Source organism: Sprattus sprattus, assembly GCF_963457725.1.
Source record: "Sprattus sprattus genome assembly, chromosome: 5".
NCBI classification, from domain to species: domain Eukaryota; kingdom Metazoa; phylum Chordata; class Actinopteri; order Clupeiformes; family Clupeidae; genus Sprattus; species Sprattus sprattus.
In genome coordinates this window covers 21649252-21672348 of record NC_137924.1, presented here as the reverse complement: position 1 = coordinate 21672348, position 23097 = coordinate 21649252, and the positions used below count along the sequence as shown (strand labels likewise).

Here is a 23097-nt window from a genome sequence, read left to right as displayed (position 1 = left end):
ATTCTCTATCAACACCCCCTGAAATAAAGAAATAACAGATTTCCCAATCCCCTCACTCCATCCCTTACACATGGTTCTATGAAACTCAGAAACAGTTGGGAAACTAGCAGAAAGGCTTGAAACTTCTGGTCTTCTGTAGCAAAATAAAACTCTCAACACGTCCAGCCACCAGGCCAGTAGGCCCCCTAACTCATTGCTGCAGGATTGCAGTGTTACAGATCGTCATGGGTGCAGTGTAGAAACACGAGGCAGTTGGGAATCCTATGGCACATTCCACCCATATTGTAGACTTCTTTGTTTGTGCCGACTTCCTCAGATGGAAATATCTAAATCCGGATCAATGGTGGTCTTTGTGAAGAGCCGCCTGTCCTCTTGTTTCTCAGAAAGGGGGGGTGGGGGTGGCGGCTGAAATGTCGCACATAGATGTTCCTTAAAGATGAGCTCATTTAGCCCCCGGAGAAAGAGTAAATTGGAAACTAACTGGAACAACAACCGAGAGAAAAGGCAGAAACAGGAAAAGGCTCTGGAAAAGTAGAAGCCTTGAGTTTATGTGGCTCCATGGGAAAAAATGGGTGTTTGTGGTTTGGCAGGAAGTGACATGTTGCAGGAAGTTTTTCACAATGAATGTTTTTTCTATTTGTCTCACCAATGGGAAAGAGAAGACTCTTCTGGTACTTCTGACGCAAACATTCCTGGAGTCCTATACTCTAGGACCATGTAATGCACATCGTACATTTCCATGAAAGGAATGCGACTGCAGTACACTCTCGAGATTTTACTTTGTGCGTCAAGCTTAGTGGTAAACATTTAAAGTTCTTCCTCTCATTATATCCAGTGACCTGTTTCTTATGTGACGTCTAAATGGGTTTTACATCCAGTCCAGTACACAGACTGTCACAGATAAGCTGAAGACTTGTGAACTCGTCTAGCCTGCCATTTTAACAGATGACTCAAATTCTGTCCAGCAGTTGAAATTAAATGTAGTCATTCCGTCAGTGAGGCATGAGAATGTCCATGTTGCTTAGTGGCAGTGACAGAAGAGCCTGGGCATGAAGAAGGCCCAAAGCGCAGCTTACTTCATACCTTGACAAAATCTGTCATCTAGCTCTGTAGCAAATTGAGATTATCTCAGACTAGGGTTACAGTCTTCAAAGACATTCTCACTAAAATGTTTAGCATTCAAGAGTAGTCCAAGTGGGTTACATGATCTTCTTGTTCTTAAGCTCCATTGTACAGTGCTGCTTCAAACAGAAATATACATTAAACTTTTAAACGTGTTTCTAGTTGACCAGCAAAATGGGCCCACAAATTAAAAATCAAATAATGTCTTGTATGCTGTAAGAATATGAGGAGACATGAGAATATACATGCAGATATGAGGAAACATGCATATTGTCATGCTGAAAAAACGTTTGGCACATACGTTTCCAGCTGTTTTCTACAAATCTCCAGCAGACGAGTCAAGTCCAGTGCTCAGCTAACCTTTGTGAAATGTGAGTTGTTTGACTATTGCACACAGCAAGTAATACCTCCAAGCTGGAAATGTAATTTGTGATATTTATTAGCCAACTCTTTGCTGTTCCCGCAAACAGGCATTCCCTGTAGCATCATGTGTTCTTGTGTGTTTGTGCCCACGGTCCAAATGAGGCACAGGCTGTGCTCAGAAGGAATCCCTGCTCACATAATTAGCAGCACAAGATTTCATATTTCATATTTCCCTAATGGCATCTTTGTCTGTACGGCTAAATAGAGGCCTTCTTCGTCTTCCCCTACTCCTCCGTCTCCTACACAGAGGCGTAAAGAAGACATCTTGAAACCCATCAGTCCTCCTCCCTTACCCTGCCCTAATTCCTTCTTCGCCCAGCTGCTCTGTAAAGCTTTCCAGCCCGTTATTCAAAGATGGTGCGTTTTGAATGGACAAGAGGCATATTGTGTGGGGGAGTGAGGCTCTGGATTTGGCGGCCTCTGTGCTCACACAGAGCTTGCCCTTAATGGAGTGTGGCTGTCTGACTCCATGTAGATAAGCCTGTAAGGATAGTAAAAGCCTTTTGGTGTTTTCCAGCGAAGCTCAAAATGACAGGCCGTGCTGTACACACAGAGAGCAGGGCAACATGGGGGTCAAAGATCGCCGGCCTGCCTCAACTTCAGAGGCTGGGGATCAGTATTTAATTGTCTTCAGAGATGCCTCACCTTAGGGCAGAGGAGTGTCGGGAGCTTACAGAGGCAGTGGGACAGGGGTAAAATCCTGTGGAAGAGAATAATTTTGAGGATTATGGATCACAACTGGGTTCTTTAAGTTGTTTTGGCTTCAGCAGGAAGCTTTGCTATTTATCAGAGTGCCAACCTAGTGAAATGTGCAAATCAACAAATCTGTTGATAAAATATTGGTGGATGTTGCATTGCTTGTGAACCACTTGTGTGTTCCTTCTATTTAGGCTAGTGCCCTTGAATAACTTCTTGAAACCCTCACCCGAATGTTGATGATATGTATGTTCTTTACAGACCCTACTAGTGTAGAGATACTGTTGCAATGTGTTATCAATACAAAAACAATGTCAGCCGATTCAAGGGCAATGGAGGAAGGCAAAATTACCATTGTTGTATGGTTTTATGAATCACAGTTTGCTGCCAGTTCACCATCTTATCTTAAAGGCATTGTATAACTAACAGAATTTGTATTCTCCATAGTCGCACAGGTTTATCTCATTAAAATGATACTTTAAGGCAAGTGATTCTAACCCCTTGGTCTCAAAGTAGTCAGACTGAAGTCCATGATGGTCAATTGCTTTTACCAAATATGTCAGATGAGTTTGCTAATGCACTGTTCCTCTAAGGTAGTTTTGACAGGTGTAGGACATAAGATGACGTATGTCCATGTTACATAATGCCTGTGGACTAAAGGTCACGTTAAGAGGTCACAGGAAGAGGGAATGGAAAACGACACCTGATGCTCGCAGCAGAAGACATGAATTAGCCTCGTCTGGGGCTCGTCCTCCTGGACCGTAGCAGGCCTCCCTAGGGCTATTTTCTCAGCCAGCCCAGCCCATGTCTCAGAGGAGAGTGATCGGCTCTGAAGTACAGCGGAAAGGGTGGATGGTGCTCCCAGTTGCCCTCTCGCTTTCCTACACTCACGCATGTGTGATGATCATATAAACAGATAGGCTCACATGGGTCTGTTGCTGTTCCCAATCACACAGAACAAGCCTACACCACTGGCGTTAGTAGCGGTTTGCTCTGAGGACTGGGGGGATTCTGGACCATACTGGGTTTGACTATTTTATGTCTGCTTAGGGTGATTACAGGCCAGTTTAATGTACACCCAGGTAGAGAGGGCCTGGAGGAACACATGTGGAATATAACTAGAAGTGGCACTACATGTGTTCCCTATCAAAACCACAAAAAAGTACACAGCCCTATGGGGCCAGTTTCAAGGCAGCTAGTCTCATACTATTTTTACTGGCGTTTTCTTAAAACCAGAGTAGTCATCCACTGACAGCCTTAATCAATCTGGTCAGGAGATTTGATTGGCAGACCCGGCTGAACTAGTGGCAAAAGGCAAGAAGGTTGCCTTTGTTTTATTTCTCAACAAAAGGGTTGAAGCTCTAACTAGCTGGGCTTGGTTCTGTCGTGTAACCATTGGCATGCCCAGCTATTGATCCACATCTCGGAGTTCCTCGCCAACTGCCCTGTTAGTGTGCAATCCCTCTGGAATGCCAGGCGCTGCTTGGATGAGAGAGTTGGGGGTTGATGTCTTTTTCTCCCGGCGTGAGAAAGAGGGATGGCTCCAAGAGTCCAGTGACCCATACGAGTGACCCAGCTGGACACGTAGGCGAGACCCGTTCCCCCCCAGCGCTCATCAGTATCGATGACCCTAATGTGTCTGGATCCCATCACTGACCCAAATTGGATGCGTCTTCAAATACAGAATCACATCCAAAACTGTCTCAGCCAGATCCACTGTCCTCAGAGCTCCGAGAGCCAGATCCCTGGAAAGAACACAGTCTTGTCCCCCAGGGGTCCCATCCATAATGCAGTGTTTAAATAACAGAGCTCTAAAAGCATTCCCATTTCCCAGGCCCAGTGCTCACTGGGAGCAATCTCACACATGGTTCTGGTGGTTTTGGTCAGAATGGAGCATTAATGGAGTAATTACCATTTCAACAGTCAGAAAAACACACACTAATCACCCAAATGGGCCCCAGATCCATCTTACACACACGCACATACACACACATATAAGCACACCACACACACACACAAACACTCAAACATTCTCACTCACGTATGCATAGACATTCATAGAATTCCTCATCACACATACATGCTCTCACAGCTGGGTTGTGTTTCCGCACATGTACAGAGCCGCTGGTATTCCGTTCCCAGCATGTGAGGCAACAGTGCAGGTGCCTGGCTCCACTGACCATGAGAGAGACTCCAGGTCCCCAACCAGACCTGCTCTCACCATTAGACTCACACGCTTCCCTTTAGACACACTCTCTTTCTCTCACACACACAGACACACACACACACACACACACACACACACACACACACATATACGTATATATATATATGTATGTATGTGTGGGTTTATATTTACCTTCAATATCTCTCTCTCTCTCTCTCTCTTTCCCTCTTTCTCTCTTTCTCTCTTTCTCTCTTTATCTATATTGGTGTATACAAATGTTTCTCTTTCTTTTGTCTCTTTTTATCTCTCTGTTTCGCTCCCTCACTTTTTCCCTCAAACACACATACTGTACATGTACACACACACACACACACACACACACACACAAACACACACACACACACACACACACACACACACACACACACTGTAACTGCGCCAAATTGTCTCTTTGACATAGTCCAGACTATACACAGTGGCTCTCTCTCTCTCACACACACACTGCTTCACTGTCTAGGTCATATCACCTAAGCACGTGTTCCTGCACGTGGGAACAGGGGCATAACTGATGACATGTCTGCGGTAATTACGCCGAGCCTAAACATATTATGCACAAGTGTAAACACAGGCAGTCCGTGTGGCTCATCTGTGTACCAAAAAGACAGCAGAAGGAATTCAACCCTCGTCAGACAAAGAGAAAGCAGAGAGGGTGCTGACAAGCACTGACCGGCTGTGCTGCCTCCGACGGGTACCTCAGTCTCCCCCTCATCCAGTCAGCTTTTACAATGAGACGATTTGGAAATAGGACATGGTGTGTATGTGTGTGTGTGTGTGTGTGTGTTTGTGTGTGTTTGTGTGTGTGTTTGTGTGTGTGTGTGTGTGTGTGTGTGTGTGTGTGTGTGTGTGTGTGTGTGTGTGTGTGTGTGTGTGTGTGTGTGTGTGTGTGTGTGTGCGTGCGTCTGTCAAAGTGTGTGTGTCAACATCAACCTTCCCGTATCTATAAAATCTATAGTATGACTGGTACTGCAGACTTTACAGTATCAAGCAAAACAGCCAAAACTACCCCCATGCCCTTTCACACAGTTTGGTTGTTTTCTGGGGTTATTTCCAATCCATTTCTCACGCCTCAAGAGTCCCGTCAGTTCTTCCCATGAAATTCATTTCAGGCTATAAAACGGTGTGACTTGCACAAAGCTGTTAATCAGGCATTCTCAGACTCTGTCTGTTCTCAGTCTGTGTTTCTATAGTAAATAGTAAATAAAGGCTGGTAAGTCACAGAGACCGACAAAACGCGCCGATTCTGAAAATGGCACACACCCCAAAATCTGTTTATCTTTGAATGTGTGTGTGTGACAGAGACAATATGTGTATGTATATCTGTGTGCGTGTGAGTGCGTGCGTGTGTGTCTGTATGTGCGTGTGTGCGTATCTGTATATGTGTCTATGTATCTATGTGTGTGTGTTTGCCGGTGTGTATACGTTTATGTGCCTGTGTGTATGTGTTTGTGTGTGCGCTTGCACGCATGCATCTACGCCATTCCATATATGATGGCCTCGGCCCACAGAACATGTGGAGGAGGGAGGCTGTGTGGTCACCGATGGAGAGACAGGGGGAGGTTGCTGGCCAGAAATGCCAGTCAGCACCTCCTTAATGCCAAAGGGGCGCCATGTTTACCCATCGCATCCTGTAGCTGAGTCAAGAACTCACACACCATCAGTTTCAGTAATCACATTAGCATGTGGGCTTTCTTTCTCTCAAAGCCACATTAGAGATGTCTCTCTTTTGTTGTAGACAGGAGTGACGGAGACTGCAGACGAGGACACGAGTGTACATCAGCCGGCCCTAGTCACCATCTGTCCCCCTGTGTTATCCCAGCTTCCTGTTTAGAGTCTGATGTCACTTTTCAAGAGTTCCTTTTTTTCTCCCTGAATCAACAGAGTCATCCACGAACGTGCCTCTGCTCTCTTTCTTTCCCATCCTCCTACAGTGTAAATATGCAGAGGAAGTAGCCTGAGTTAGTCAGAGAAGAGTCTGAGAAGTGTGTGTGTGTGTGTGTGTGTGTGTGTGTGTGTGTGTGTGTGTGTGTGTGTGTGTGTGTGTGTGTGTGTGTGTGTGTGTGTGTGTGTGCGAATTTGTCTGTGGGTGGTTGCTTGAATAATTGTCCCCAGAAGATATTTTGAATGTAGGCCATTGTGATTCCCAAGAACTGGAGATATTTTAAAGTGAGGCTCAGTCATAGACTAAATAAAATCACTTCCTCCGGGAGAGAGGTTAAACCAACTTACAAAACCCAACATGGACAATCTCAAAATACAACTCAGGGGTAGGAATCCCTTATCGACCCCCATTGCACTGCCTACACTTTTACACGTTATCACTTCCCCCCCGCAGTCGCAGATCCTTCAGAAAATGAAGTACATTTCTGCCAAAGTGAATATGTTGTTTTGCATGACAGGTTTATCTATCCCCATGGATGAAGCTTTACTCATAAACCTGCTATGTAGGAGTACAGTTATGTAGTACTATATATACTGAAGTTTGGGACCCCATAAGGAGTATGATTCATAGCGTTTTTTGGTTGTAAGGAGTCTTTTCTGTCAGCAACCCAAAGCTATAGTGTAGAAGAAGTCTATATTCTCCAGCACAATTATTGCTTCTTCGGTGAAAAAAAAGATTCTGTGAGGCCTTTACAAGTTAATCTATTGGGACAAGCTGCCAGTTTCACTACAGTCACTACATTATACACTTTAAAACAGTGCAACACAGTGCACTCACTGATGCCTCTCAAATTCTTGATAATTGAAATGTGGAACATTCCCATGTTTCATATTAAATGTTCACATTTATCTTTCATGTGACCTCTTTGCCCCCGCCAGTGGACACTCATTCCTTTCGCCCTCCTTTGGCCTCTCTCTGTCAGTCAGTCCTCTATCATTTTTAGCCTTCAGTTTTCCCATCATCTGGACAGACTGCATTGCACAGATTCTGGATGTGTTTATTTGTTTATTTTTTTATTTATGTGTTTTCTTTTTTTTCCAATTTGGACCTCTGGGCAAGGTTACTGGCGTAGGACACTTTCCCATAGTTTAGTCTGACGGCTCGAGGCAAAGTTTTCCCCGTAGACTTTTCGTCCTGCAGGACTGAATTTCCAACTTTATAACAGAAGGGGCAGATAATTGACCCTTTTTCAATTGAAAAAAAAGAAAACAAATGAGAAATTGCCCTGGCTAATGTACCCCTGCGGTAACCTAGGGCTCCTCAGAAAGAGCTGCTGAACTGTCAAAGGTATTCAATCCGGCACTGAATAACCAATGGCCTACGGCACCCCAGAGTGACCAAATCAGACTCTAACTGTACACCTCCGCACACTGACATGGGACTGTAGATCATTGGTGATGAGGCACTTGGCATTTAACAGACTCCCAGCACATACTTGAATGCAAACCATCGACATATTCGAGCGTTGGACAGTGTTTGGAGGGATTAAATCACTAAAGCATTCTTTTATTTGGACACACTTGCTCAGAAACACTTAAACAAAGAATGCCTGCCTGAACAGATGTGTAATTCTTCTGATGGAGTAAGTCAGTGACTAGGTAGTGTTGGCAGATATTTTTGGCCTGTTACTGTATATGGGCTTGTCTGTATCAACTCAGTGTATCTGATAGTACATCTAATGTTTGTGTGGGCAGTGGCTTTGCTCTGTCCGTCTTTCGTCTGTTATCCCCATCCCCCCTCTCTCTCTCTCTCCATCTCTATCCCTCACACCATCTCTCTCTATCAGAGGCAAGTCCTCTTTGTTTATTGGTACCCAGGAACAGGAGCCAGTTTTACCTTTTAAAGTCATTATGCTCTGCCGGGGTTGGTATTGCCCTATGTGCTAGTTCTGATGGGAGAAAGACTTTTCGTTGGAGTGTGAAGCCGTGTAGAAGTGGTTCACCTAGGGTGCCATGGCTCTGGTATTTCTCAAACAAGCTCAGGTTGAGTGTGTGAGTGAGTGTGTGTGTGTCTTTGTGTGTGTGTGTGTGTATATGTGTGTGTGAGTGTTCTTGAAAAAGATTGACATGACATCACTAAGGTGCGTCATTGCACCCTGGCCTGACCTCATCATTGTTTACATAGGGTGTGTAAGTCACTGTTTATCTCTGAACACAGAGATCATCCATAATTGGTCTGTGTCAGTGTGCTGCGGGTAAGCACTAGGTCAAACACATCAGACAGACAGTATTAACAGCATATTTTATTAAGCAGCTGTGTCCAATAATTCTTGTAAATTACCATTCTGCAATCAGTGTTTGTGTGTGTTCGCACTTGCGGGATTAACAATCAAAGCACACCTATTTAAACAGATTTCATGCCATTGCAGTCCTACTATACTCAATCCTCTTTCTCAAAGTCGTGTCAGTGCAAACTGAGGTTGTGCATGGGCTTGCTCCAGTCAGATGATTAGCTGCCTAAATTGGACCTGATTACTCTGGCTTGGGCATGTCCTCCAGACTCAGTCCCAGTGTGTCCCAGTGCACTTGTGTGAGTGGATCCCATCAAACTGTCATACTCAGTTGTCACATGTCAAAAACAAAAACATGACTTCACTTCCCACCAGTTCTTCTCAGTGTGTGATGCGTTGCATTGGGAATTATGTTTGTGAATCTGCAGAGCCAGTTTACAGACTGGATGTTCCTTAAAGGCGTCTGTGGAAAGATAGCTCTCCAAACAGATCCCAACCTTCTCTTCCAGCAGCTGCTTTGTGGCAGCGAAAGCAGTGGCTATTGGACCAGGTGCAACCTCCTCACCAAATAATGAGATTTCATTGTCATGCTAAAATGGATTTGGTCAAATGGTCACTCTTATTTGCAAATGATCTTTGTTAGTCAGTGATTGGCTCACAGTCACTGACACAAAGAACCTCTGTTTGCTAAACGTGCCATCTACCACCATGCCAACCCATGTTGGTAGGCGCTGCATGACAGACCAATCAAAACAGGAAGATCTACTTCAGAAAGCATTTCCCACATTCATTTCAGGAGCACATCAGTGGTACTCGAATTGGTCGGTTATATTCACATAGTTGGCGTGGAGTTCAGGCTCATATTCACTGAAAGCCAACATCAGATTTGCTAAAATCCCTCATGACTGTCTCAGGCAGATGTGAGATATTTGGAAAAGTTCTGTGCGCTGAAAACCCAATCCGTGTCTGGGAAACCAGCCGCTGCAACGTGCTCTGGTCCCTCGGCACCGTCACTGTTTGGCACCGGCGATACAGTCACAGTAAACAGATTTCTCAATCTCGATCAACACAGCAGAAAACAGCTCTATGACATTTTTTTCTTGAGTGGCGTGCCGTGGCACAGGCGCTGAGCAGCCATCGTGTGAAGTGAGTGAGTCTTATGTTTTGGTGCGCAGAGCACACCTCGGAGAGTCAGCTTTGGGCCATCAGGAAGTCATGAACACAGTCCCTCTGGCTTTCAGCACGAGAAAAGCCAGACCACAGCTGCGAGAGCAAATCCAGGAGAGGAAGGAATCTCTCGTTTTCTCTCCCTCTCCCTCCCTCCATCTTTCTTTCCCACAGCAGCGCTCTGGCCCTGTGTGTGTGGGAAGGTGGGGGGTGTGTGTGTGTGGGTGGAGGACAGCATGTGTCACAGCCCCAAGGGGTTGGGCTGTGGGGGCTGGTGGAGTTTTGAGTAGCTCATGTGACTAATGGAGTCCAGCCACTAGCGCTCTGGAGAGGAGCCCAGGGAGCGCTCACTCCAACCAGCAGCAGAGGAGATCAGACCAGGGAGTGCCCGTTAGCAGCATGGGGCTCCGCGCTAACCTCCGTAGGGCTGAGGCTGCACTGATGCAATGCTCACACTAGGCCTGCCTAGGTGTGATAACCAGAGAGAGACCAGCTGAGCTTGCCTGATGTTAGCTATGTTAAGGAGAATCCTGAGGAGTTTTAGTAGAGCTGGTATTATCCATTGGCATGCAAGTTTATTTGAAGGTGTTTTTAGCCAAATGGACTAACAGTTCATTTAAGGCACACATCAGTATGTTTGTTCCCTGATCCCTGACATTTTGTGCACCTTGCTGTACGCGTTGAGCTACAGGGGCTGTCTGTGTGAACATCTGTGCTGGACTCATTGTTCATTATTCTAATTTTATAAGTCTCCCGGCACCTCAAATCAATCCCAGACCTCAATTGACTTGGAAGATGGAAAAGTGTTGTAAGCCCAGTGAATACTGTCAAACAGTAGTGGGTTTAGAAGAGTGGAATGGTGTGACATTCGGCATGCTATGTTCCAGAATGTCCACACAGGCACAGGCGTGGCCGCCCCTGTAGCAGTTCCTGTTTCCCCTCTCACCGTTGCTCCTATTTCCCATAACAGCTTTGATCACATCAAAGGGTCACACTTGGGCAAGAAATGCCGTCTCAGTTTCAAGACACGTGCTCCTTAGTGTGTGTGTGTATGTGTGTGCACGTGTGTGTTTGTGTGTGTGTTTGTGTGTGTGTGTTTGTGTGCATGTGTGTGTGTGTGTGTCCACTGTGGGCAGTGAGAGCTGTACTTTCAAAACTGACCAAAGTTCAGCAGAGGGAGTTGTCAAGTGTCCGTCAGGTGAGCCTCTGCACCTCATGACTCGGATGAAGTCATTGCCGTAATGTTATACATTTTATCTACTTCCGATGCTTTTTATCAGTGTCATGCTACATTTGAGGTCAATTCTGAGGTCATTGCTGTTCTTGCTGAGACCAGATGTAAGTTTGTGTGAATGGTTGCGTACGTGTGAGTGTGTGCGTGCGTGTGTGTGTGTGTGTGTGGATTAGAGTATGTGTGAGAATGTGTGTGTGTGAGAGTGTTCATGCCTGTGTGCACGTGTGTGTGTGTGTGTGTGTGTGTGTGTGTGTGTGTGTGTGTGTGTGTGTGGGAGAGTGAGAGTGAGAGTGAGAGAGATCTATCCCCCTGCATCCTGAACCCCTTGGCCTGTCAGCAGCAGCGCAGCTGCACGGCTATGCTTTGATACAGTGTGTAATTGTCATGAGGTCCAGATCCTCTCCTTCTGGCCCAGTTTCGCACACAGACTGGAGATACTGATACAGATCAGGGGACACTGCCCACTGATGAGAGGATGATGGAGAGCTTAGCGTATTTTCATATCACCATGGCTCTGTTTTGACTTTCACTCTCTGCCACACCATCCCATCCCCTCCTACTCATGGCTTAAGCCATTTTCATACTCGTCATGGGGATGAAGTGAAAACAGTGCCCCTCTCTCTCTCTCTTTTTCTCTTTCTGTCTGTCTCGCTCTATCTCTCTCTCTCTCTAAAATTCCTAAATGGTGAGCTAACGGCACCATCTGAGCTGATTCATATACCTGACATGATAAGTGTGCAGCATTCCAGTCTGTCAGTAAACAGGTCGACATGGGGCTTGACCCAGAACCTTTCGGAGACTGAGGGGAAAGAGGAAATAAGGAAGGGTGGCAAGAGAGAGGAGACAGACGCTAAGGCAGGAAGAGAGAAGGTAGCCGACAAGGCGCGAGAAGACTAGTGAGAGGAAGAAAAACAGGGAGAAGGAGGAGAGGATGACCAAACAGACAGCAGGGGGGAAGAGGGAGACAGGAAGTCTGCCCTGATCCCTGAGGTCACTGTAGAGAAGCAGCGAGCCATGGGAGCTTGGCTCGTCGCCTAGTGATTTACGCTGGCCGGTAACGGAGCCTCGTCACCTGGTGATTTACAGCGGTGGGTAACAGAGGGAGGGCGCTGAGAGCGAGAAGTGACTGATCGTCCGTTTCCTCCAGCTACACGTCCACAGACACCAGTTTGTTTTACTGTGGTAGAATCCAGCACCTCTGGTTTCCAGTGTGTCCACGTGTCCCTACTTCAACCTTCCTCTGCCACACTCCAAGGTGATGTCCTTGTGACAGGGGAGGTTAGTCTGTACTTCCCCCTCAATTTCTCCATCTCCCTCTATTTCTATTTCTCGCTTGTGCTCTCTCACTCTCTCTCACTCTCTCTCACTCTCTCTCTCTCTCTCACTCTCTCTCTCTGTCTCTCTTCTTGCTCTCATTCCCCTGTTTTCTCTACTTCCCTCATATTCGTTTTGGATTTTGTTTGATTTTCTTTGGATTGACAGTTGAGTGGCAGGCCTGTCGTCTCAAGAGCTGGAAGTTCATGTTTCGTCAGCCATTGAAGAGAAGGAGAAAAGAGAAAGGCCAATCAGTGGGGTCAAAGGTGACGCCAACCTTCTCTGTAATCCATTTTACAGGGGAGAACACATCTGCAAGTCATGCGTGACGGCGGTCAAAGACTGAGAAGTTCAATAAATAAATAACCGCAGGCCATTTCCCCTGTGTTTGAGAGAAAATGCTTTCTTTCTCTCTACCTCTCTTTCTTTCTCTCTTTCTCTCTCCCCCATATCAGTGTCACCACTGATGGTGTTGATTTGTGCAGGTGCAACTTCCCAGTGCGGAATCACGTTTCACACAGTTTGAAAGATAGCGGAGAGTACAGAGAGATTCCAGACTAGACGATAGCATAGAGGCCAAAGAGGTTCTCACCTGTTTGTGTGAAACCTATACATAAGGCCTGGGGAAAAGGATCTTGTAGTTCTTGAAGTATAAGCATACTCGTATGAATATATAAGTTATAATATAAGTGCTACCTTCTTCAAATGACTGTCTCCTCAGTTATTATAAAGACTTCAAATTGGCAAATAACAGTCACATACATTTAGAGAAAACAACATACCACCATAGACCATGGAAAATGGTAAATGCTGTGAAGATGAGGACAAGAAAACAGACTTGTATTCCGAGAATGCCAGGATATTTCTTAGTATGTAAGATTTTCCACATGGTGGAACACCTCAAGTTTTTTTTTTCAACACATGCCAGGTGTTCCATCTGTTTGACACCCATACGTGCACCCTCACTCTTTCACACACACACACACACACACACACACACATAATGTACACACATCCACATAAAAACTCACATAAACACACACATACACAAGCACACATAAACACACACATACACACATAAACTGACATATGCACACATAAAATCACACATACATTGACATAATCTCTCTCTCACACACACACACACACACACATAACCTCTCGCACACACACATAAACTGACATATGCACACATAACTTCACACACACACATACATACAGTAAACTCACACACACACGCATAAACTCACATATGTACAAACAGTGAGAGATGATGAGAGGTACTTGTGGGGCAACACACCCCGATCTTCTGTTCGAATGAAATCTGTTTGAGGTACAAGGCATTACTGCTGAACTCAGGACACCGGTACCAAAAAGCATCTGGTCATTGTTCTCTTTGTTCTACATTCTCCGAGAACACCATGCTTACACTCAGGGATCTACCATAAATCTTGCTCTGTTTTAAGTGGCCAGTTACTGCCGGAGCAGAAAAGATGGCACGCATGTCAAAGAAAGTAGGTCAGGCGGCTTGACCGGCACTTCTGTGTTTATGTCCATCTGAGGAGGGATAGACTGAGAGGGGAGGAGGGTGAGGGGGGCTTAGGTAGAGAGCGTGCCCGGGAAGGAGACGGAATGAAGTGCGGGATGAAAATATCACCAGGAGAGGTGGCAGAAGTTGGATGGCAGCCCGCAAAACACTGCAATGCCTGTAAAAGGAGGGCTAAGCTAAACTGAACCAGGCCCAGCTGCTGGATTGGAGTGCCTTGCCTGAAACCATCATGCCGGGAAGGTCTCATATCTTCTGCCCGCCAGTGAGTTCCAGAACTTTGCTTCAACCTTCGATAAGATCGTTTAGATCGTTTTTTTCACCCAGAGGCTTGAATCTAACAAAAATGCCCTTGGCACAAGGACAAGAATAGCAAAACATCGTTTTTTTAAATCCATAAGACCATCTAGATATCCTCCTATCTCCTCTGTTGCCTCTCCCCCTGGCTTTAGTCAAATGTTTGGCCTCAAAACCTTCAGGGGAATCTAAACATGTGGCCTAGTTTTGTGACCCGAAAAAAGTATACTGTACATCCATACGTCACGAAACCTGTTTATGTGCAGAGATGTATGTATACGTATAACGTCTCCTGTGTCTCATCGCCGTGGCATAAGTCAGTGGTCGTGCTCGACCAAGGTGATTCCACACCTCCCACAGGCTGCACAGCAGAAGATTGAGAGCTTGCTGAGTGGATCCACATGCTGCTTTGAGCAGAGTTAAAGGTGATTTCTTTTCTTCTTTTTTTAACAACCCCATTGATTTGCTGTAAGTGCTGGTGGCCCACTGACCTTGCCCTCACCCCCCATCTGTCTCCAATATCATAGCAGACGTCAGTGAGCAGTCGTGCCCAGTTAATATATAGAATGCAGAATGGAGTAAAAAGTGATGAGCAAGCAGTTGTGTTTGTGGAAATGTACTCCAGTGGTCTGGCACACTCACAAGCATATGTACATTATCCAAACCCACACATACACAAGAGATACATGATACTTAAACAAAAAGGCCCCATGTGGAAACACAGAAAAACACTTAAGCTAGGGCCACACACACACACACAAACACACACACACACACACACACACACACACACACACACACACACACACACACACACACACACACACATATAGACGCCATATGAAATCACGCATACTCGCACATAGGCAGTAGCCAACTCCACACATGCATTACAGTATGAAGCCATGTGCTCCACAGCGGCACTTGAACACTGCAGCACATGGCGGGACATCCTCCAGAACATGCTGTGGGTGGGATAAGGGGCCCATCACGGCGTATTATCAGACAGCCAACCCATTGACAGATAACAACCATGCATGCGTTCGTATTGACCAGAGACGCACATTGGTGGAAAGAAGTCCACTGTGAAGCGTGGTGCTGGAGCAGGCTCCATAGATACATCTGCATAGGGAGCGCCTGTATGTAGGGTCTCTGCTGTGGGAGTGCCAGAGATGGGGCCAGATAGTGGCTACGTCTGTGTGAGTCTCTGGAGCTCGGTTCACTGCTGTCTGCCACAGAGGTATGCGAGCTGTATCTCCACTCTGCGCCTGGGCTGGCCCCTGTCTGATACACAGACAGATAAATGCCATCCTTCATATGGAGCTCGATAGCCCTGACGGATGCCCCAGAGAAAACATGAAAGGCACGTCGAAGAAGGGTTGTTGAGTGCAGAAATAAAATAGCTTGACATAATTATATAGTGATATTTAAACAGCCATGGATAGAGTTACAGGAAGATCATAGACTGGATATATATCATATTATATAAATATCATATATTGATAGATAATATTATCAAATTGGATCATATACAGTTTGATAGCCTTATTGTGTGTCAGAAAGAGAAGGCCATGGAAACTCACAGAGAAGGCTTTGCAAGCATAACCTGAAAGTCTTTCCACCTCTCTGTTATGTAGTGCAGCAATACACCAACTATGAGTTTAAAGCTACACGCTAGCTAGTTCTTGCTAGAGATTTGATAGCAACACTCAATATCAGCTGAAATCTGAGTTTCTCGCAGCTTTTAGAATCTACCTTAGGATAGTTGGCATAGAGACAATGTGTGATCTGCAATTTATTTCTTGCAGTTTTGTCATGGCCATGGGGTTTTTTGACTGGCGTAGGGGTATGGAGGGCTCAACCCTGAACATGGTTTCTAAACCCCTATGACAGCAGGGGGGCGCAGTTACAGCAAGAGGGCTGCGGGTTGAGGTTGGAAAAATTGAATGAGTCCTAAACAACCTAAACAACCTAAAACAGTTCAAAATGTTGCATGGCAGTGCTCATAGTAACCTAAAACCAATCTATTCAGCCATGAGTTTAAAGACTACTTTTGACTTCTATAACATGGTCAGGTATAGCTAACCAAATTATTAATATAACAGACATGTGCCTAACATGAACGATCCAAAGAATGGAACAATGCATAGACCATCATAAAACAGTTTTTGATTAGGCCCGATTTGAACAGTTTAAAAATGTTTCAAATGTAGAAACAATGAATAGCCATGCAACAACTGGGGGGGGGGGGGGTATTTAAAAGTGGTAATAGGCTATATTTTCATCCCAATCTTTGCATGGTATTGTTTTTTCAAAGGGGGCCTGTCATAAATCTTTTGGGAACCACTGTCCTATTATCCCAGAGATGCCCCTGTCTGATATTGCTCAGTAGAGAGCTGAGAGACGGGGCAGCACCTCAAGGCTTCGACCCCAACAGGCAGTCCATCAAAGCGTTGCATCTGTTTGGCCACCAGAAAGATAACGCCAAAGAATTTCGGCCTGTCATGGATCACTGTCTGTGCCAAAAATGTTGATGCAATTGTGACAGACAGAACGAGTAGGTGTGTGTGTCTGTGTGTGTGTGTAACACAATATGTATCGGGGAGGAAGAGAGCTTTCCAGAACTTTTCACCCCCTCCAAAAAATCCGGTTGGCAGACTCAAAGAGAGGCGTGTGGGAAAGGTGACAGGTGTTAGGGTTGCAGAGAAAGGCCTGCACCTGTCCCAGGCTTCAGCTCATAAGAGCCTGACAATGGAGACCTGTCAAAACAAGCCTATCAAGGTTCCCCGCTCGTAACACAGCAGTTAAGCTTTTACCAGAGACATACACACCAGAATGGGTGTCAGAGCAGAGCAGGGGGAGAGAGAGACAGAGAGAAAGAGAGAGAAAAAGATGCTTAGTAGGCAGAAGACAATACGATATGTTAGCTACAGTAGCTGTGTGTGTGTGTCTGTGTGTGTGTTTGTGTGTGTGTGTGTGTGTGTGTGTGTGTGTGTGTGTGTGTGTGTGTGTGTGTGTGTGTGTGTGTGTGTGTGTGTGTGTGTGTGTGTGTGTTTCCAGCATTCAAGTCAACAGCAGGATCAATTCAATGTTGCATTCACTGTTTTGGTTTGGTTGCTATGAGGCCTGTGTGTTTTACATCTAGTAGTTTGCACTGGAACCTCCAAGCAAGAAGAGTACTCTCTTCAAAGTTCACTAAACATTACGACTAAATATAGGTTACTATAACAGTGCTGAGAAGCGGACTTCTTTTCAAGTGGTCATGGTTGACTCAGTGACATCTGCCTACGCTCTTATCTGCCAAACACTGATCTTTTATGGGGGCCCCTCATTTTGTTTGCTTACATTTTTCTTGTGTCTGTTTTATTTATTATTTAAAAGTTTTAATATTGTCGGCCCCCCTAGTTTTTCAGGGACGAATCACCAGGCTCATTTCATTTCTATTTGCCTTTCTCAGAATCGGCCAGTGGATTGTTTTGACCGTTCACTTTTTTTTTGTGTCTTCTAGCCTCACGTGTAACATTTGGGGTCTGAGCCTAGACCAGTGTGGTCTTGGAAATAACCGAATGCAACAAAAGGAAAATATTTGCTTCAAGTGACCCCGCTCCCCCTCCATCCCCCACCTCCAGCCTAGTTTCCCAACCTCATTAGAATGTTATTACCCATAATTCTTTTCCTGGATCATTATCCGGAGTTCTCGTCCAGGCCCTGACCATTTGTTGTGAAATACAAGTCGTTCCTTACCACATTGCATGTGAGTGTGCCAGGGCTCACATGTGAATGTACACTCACACACTTGCTAACGTAAACACACACACACACACACACACACACACACACACACACACACACACACACACACTTTTGCTCATACACTAACCACACACTATAGAAGCACAGCTTTGGTACGTGCAAAGACAGATGCAAGAATCAGACCTAGATGTAGTGTTTTGAAATCTGGGTCTTGTCCCCGGGATCCTCTGAACACACCGAAGTATTCTCAGCTGGACCATCTGAACTTCAGAGCCTGTTTATGAGCTCCAAGTCTTATATAACTTATGTTTGTTGCTGTCTAAACTATGCACCGATCTTCTGATTAGCCCCTGTGCTTGCAGCCATCCGCTCATGAACACACAATCACTCATTTCTACACACTTCTAAACACTTTTGTCTCATCCAGTTAACCCAAGCAGTCAACTGTGGTCAGGACACCCACACTCCTTACCCACTCTTCCTATTCTGTTTCCCAGAATTCCTTAGCAGCCATCCCCATACACCACACACACACACACACACACACACACACACATACTTTACCCTTGCTCTAACTGGACGTGCCCAGTTTTCCCAACAGTCCCTCCATGTCCTGACAAAGATCGAGACATAAAGCTAGAATGAGATTAAGGCGTGAAGGAGAGGACATCGATACCTTCCATACTGGACTGCTCCCGACGTGATGCCAACAAACATCAGGTCAAGTGTCAGACTTGGAGTTCAAAGGTCAGAGCACTTGACCCCTAATGCTAGGCTGCCACAGCCCCTAGTCTATGTGTTATTCATCACAGTGATGGACGAGTCCTCTCTGATCTCTCCTGTGGTATTCCAATATTCACTGGTAATTAAGGGAACCCTCCCTAACAGATAGCATTATCCTCTTCATCTGTCTTATTCTGTCCTCCTGTCTCCCCCCGCCCCATCCCTCTCTCTCCAGCCAGCTATCTATGTCTTATGGTTGCTTCTGTTGCCTCTCATACACACTCTCCAGCTCTTTATCAACACAAACTCTACCTTCCCTTATATGTCTTTCTGTCAGTCTATATATGCAGATCCCTACACAGTTTGTAAGCACATGGCATTGAGAAGACTGTGAAGACTGAAGGCATCATGGTTAAACATCATCAAGTGACCCCTGAACTTCTCTTCACTGGTCTTTTCCTAAGCAGGCATTGTTCAGCTCTCCTGTCTCCTTTTCTCTGTTCTGTCATCATTCTTTCTCTCCTCCTTGACGTGTATACCCCCACGTACACTTCTTTTCTTAATTTTCCACTGTTTGACTGTTCAATCTCAGATACGGCTTGTGTGTGTCTGTATCTGTATGTGTGTGTGCATGTGTGTGTGTGTGTGTGTAGCAGAGGGAATGAACTGAGCGTTTGAAGTGTGCCCCGGATAGCAAAGAGGGAGGGTATGTGTATGTCGTGCCATCCGTCCTGTGGAGTGGGTTTCGCTCCAATGCTCCAGTGCTTGACACTCCAAACACAGCCAGATCACTGCGATTAAGGCAGCTGCTGCCCAGCAGGTTCTTGGTGGATATCTGTGCAGAAACAACAACAAAAAAAAAACACAAGCAGAAGAAGCACAGATGTAACCAGGCAGTGAGGTGCCGTAACCATGGCAGCGGTGTTGGCGCTCATCTTGTAAACCTTGCTTCTGAGCGCCAGTAGCACCTGCTCATAAACATCACACAATGAACACTCTTTTAAAGTTCTCTCACTCCTATAAAAAGAAAACTCATTTCGGGGGAAGAAATAAACCTACTGTTTTTTTTTGCTGTTCTCTCTCAAAAAGGCAGTGGATGTATTATATTACAGAGGTACATGTTTTGGCAGGGTAATGTAAGCGATGTAAGACGAAAGGTCATATTTTCTGCACCTTTGGTCCTATCATGTGTAAATGTGATTGACAACTGACCTGGAGTCAGTGATCTCTCTTCACAAGCAATCCAGCCAGGTGATTCCGCTCATGGCATGGCAGATAAGCCAAACAAGCATGACTTAGTGCTTATAGCAGTTCATATATGATGAGGTGTTGCTCTTCTGCGTAGACAGAGTGGGCTTGTAGCAATTTAAAGTGCAGAGTGAGACTTGTTCGTACTGCTGCGTTAGATACACATATGTCACCATCTAGTGGTTAAAAGAAGAGTTGCTACGGAAGAAGAGTCAATGTTGGTGTTGACCAAATTAGGACATACAAACTTACAACTTTGCCAGCCTGTATATTACTTTCAAGAAGTGCAGTATATGGTTTTAGTGCAAAATGCTGCATTGTTATGGTGCTGTGATGATGACTTTAATTCACCAATACTAGGCCAGCTTGCATCTTCATAGTTCCCTCAGCCCTTACACTGGTGCTAATGTGTGTTACACAAACAGGTAAGTCAGCATGCATCCTGATCACAGCTACTTTATCAGATCACATTGATGAAGCTAATGAATTATTATAATTATTACAAAACATATGCTATTATAATTTCAATTATTGACAGCTTTCTGTCGCCACCAAGTGTTCTTTTAAATGCTGCAAGAGAGATGTCCAGAGTTGCTCTGTAGTGTAGGACTAGGTGATACCTTTCAGCTGGGATTGGTAACTTTATTTATCAACTCTTATACCACTTTCATGAACATTTATTTAAAAATGTATCTATAAAAGGAAGAGATGAATGGTATGCTTGAAAGAGTTTTGCGCTAAGCTATATTGTGAGTTGTTATAGTAGTTTCATGATTGTGTGTGCCTTTCTTAATCACAGGGCATCCCAGGACCTCTGGGCTCACAGGGGCCTCAAGGCCCACCTGGACGTGAGGGGGACCGTGGCATTGAGGGGGCGAAAGGACAGAAAGGGTACTATGGAAGAACAGGCGTCACTGGCCTTAAAGGATCTGTGGTAAGGGGATACTCTTGTGTGACTTGTTGATTCAAAGCAAGTCAATTCTAAGTCATTTGAACTTTTCCTAAAGACTTGCTGATGACATATTGAGAACTGAGAAAATTGAAATGATATGAAATAAAAATCATATAAATCATATGTATCAAGTATATTAATACAAAATGCTAATGTTAATAATTATGTTAACTTTTATAAGTAATGTCAAAATCTGTGTCTCTCTTCAGGGAATGACAGGAATTCCAGGTTTTTCAGGAGGCAATGGCATTCCAGTAAGTACTGCCCCCTTGCGGCTTGGAGTATTTTATTTCACTGCACTATCAGTTCGCCCAGTGGGCTTTGCTTTTAGATGTGTTCATACCAGCTCTCCTCAGTGGGGAAAAAACAAGACCTTGAACTTGTTCATTTTTAACCCTTGATGTCCTCTCTGATGTCCAGGGACACCCAGGACAAGGTGGTCCACGGGGGAAACCGGGTGCAGACGGCTGCAACGGGACGAGGGGAAACGAGGGGTTGCCAGGGACATCGGGCACCTCGGGCAGATCAGGATATCCAGTATGTGCCAGTCTGCTTCAGCCAGACCTGTAGCGCAGAGGCTGTGGGAGAACATGCTGTAGAGAACCAAATCTAGTTCTAGTTCTAGTTTTTATTCTAATCTCTTTTCTCATTGACTTGATCTTCTATTTTTCTTTTCTCCTCCCCCTGCTAACCTCTCTCTGCCTTCATTACTTCTTTTTCTAGGGACAACCAGGTTTGAAAGGAGAGAAAGGTGACAATTTGGATCTCAATATCTTCATGCGAAGGTTCCAGGTGTGTGTGTGTGCCTGTGTGTCTGTGTGTGTGTGTGTGTGTGTGTGTGTGTGTGTGTGTGTGTGTGTGTGTGTGTGTGTGTGTGTGTGTGTGTGTGTGTGTGTGTGTGTGTGTGTGTGTGTGTGTGTGTTGTGTGTGTGTGTGTGTGTGTGTGTGAGTGTGTGTGTGTGTGTGTGTGTGTGTGTGTGTGTGTGTGTGTGTTTGTGTTTATGTGTGTGTGTGTGTGTGTGTGTGTGTGTGAAGTCATGGAAAGATGACAGGCTCATGCTTTGTAGCCCTTCTCATTTTGCTCTGTCCTGTGTGTGTTTTAGGGAGAGCCTGGCCCGGCAGGACCCGCTGGATATAATGTAAGTTTGATCTGATTAATTATTCTCACCCCCTCTCTCTCCAACACGCACCAAGGGTCTAAGCTCTCATCTCTTTATTTAAAAGCATAAAATACATTTTAAATATAAATATAATATAATGATATAAATATAATATATTTTACATTTTTAATATATAATATATTATATCATTTTTGACATTTGTTATTCACAATTTCACAAGTTGCTGGATTTCCTCCACCTCCACCTTTCTCTATCTCTCTTTCTCACCACAAGGGGGGGCCGGGTGACCCAGGATGGGTGGGGCCCAGAGGTACTCCAGGGCCACAGGTAAATCTGTTTCTCCAGACATACAAAGACACACACACGTACAGATAGAAAAGTAGCCACAGATGATCATTGATAAACTTTCAAAGAAGACATCTTTCAAGGAAGATGAAGGCCACTTTTCAATGAGGCCATCTTGTGGCCATCCTGTGTGTGTTTGAGGTGAGGTTATGATATTGAGCATGGCTAGTTGATCAGGAAAGGCTACATTTTAAAATATAAAATGAAATGAGTCATTTACACACACACACACACACACACACACACACACACACACACACACACACACACACACACACACACATGAACAGACTCCCACAAATGTGTGCATCTTACCTAAACTGCCCAAAGCAATGTTGTAACCACTTGTTGATCTTAACTGTGGTTGTTTTGTTATTTATCTTAGGGGCCATTTGGTATCCCGGGACCTAAAGGCGAAAAGGTAAACTAGCTCATCTCCGTGCCAGCAAACATTACCAAGTCAATCAAGTGCACAGAGGTTCAGGTTGAGAAAAACCTCTTCTGGGTTTTTGTATAAGTTCGAATAAACTTTTTCTGTGCCCTTATTATATGCTTTTATTCTAATGACTAATGATGTCCTTCTGTTTTCTGTTCTCTTTCCTCAGGGGACAATGACCCAAGTGATCAGGGGAGAGAAAGGAGAACTGGTGAGTGATACATAGCTGTTTTAACATCACAGAGAATCAGAAAAGGTATGAACTGTAAAGGAGAAAAAGTATGCTACTTTTTAACGGTTTAGCGGATAAGACAATTTCCACCT

At 45.0% G+C, this 23097-nt stretch overlaps 1 protein-coding gene across 2 annotated transcripts in view; it reads left to right on the top strand.

Moving 5' to 3' along the window:
* The window catches only part of col4a2 (collagen, type IV, alpha 2), a 62426-nt gene that overhangs the window by 20633 nt on the left and 18696 nt on the right, over positions 1-23097 (top strand). For both annotated transcript variants that reach the window (XM_080838887.1, XM_080838886.1), the window contains exons 5-12: positions 20719-20853; positions 21081-21125; positions 21292-21408; positions 21595-21663; positions 21975-22010; positions 22266-22319; positions 22723-22758; positions 22943-22984. In XM_080838887.1, the coding sequence (XP_080695013.1) occupies positions 20719-20853; positions 21081-21125; positions 21292-21408; positions 21595-21663; positions 21975-22010; positions 22266-22319; positions 22723-22758; positions 22943-22984 (534 nt within the window). The remainder of the gene's footprint in view (positions 1-20718; positions 20854-21080; positions 21126-21291; positions 21409-21594; positions 21664-21974; positions 22011-22265; positions 22320-22722; positions 22759-22942; positions 22985-23097) is intronic.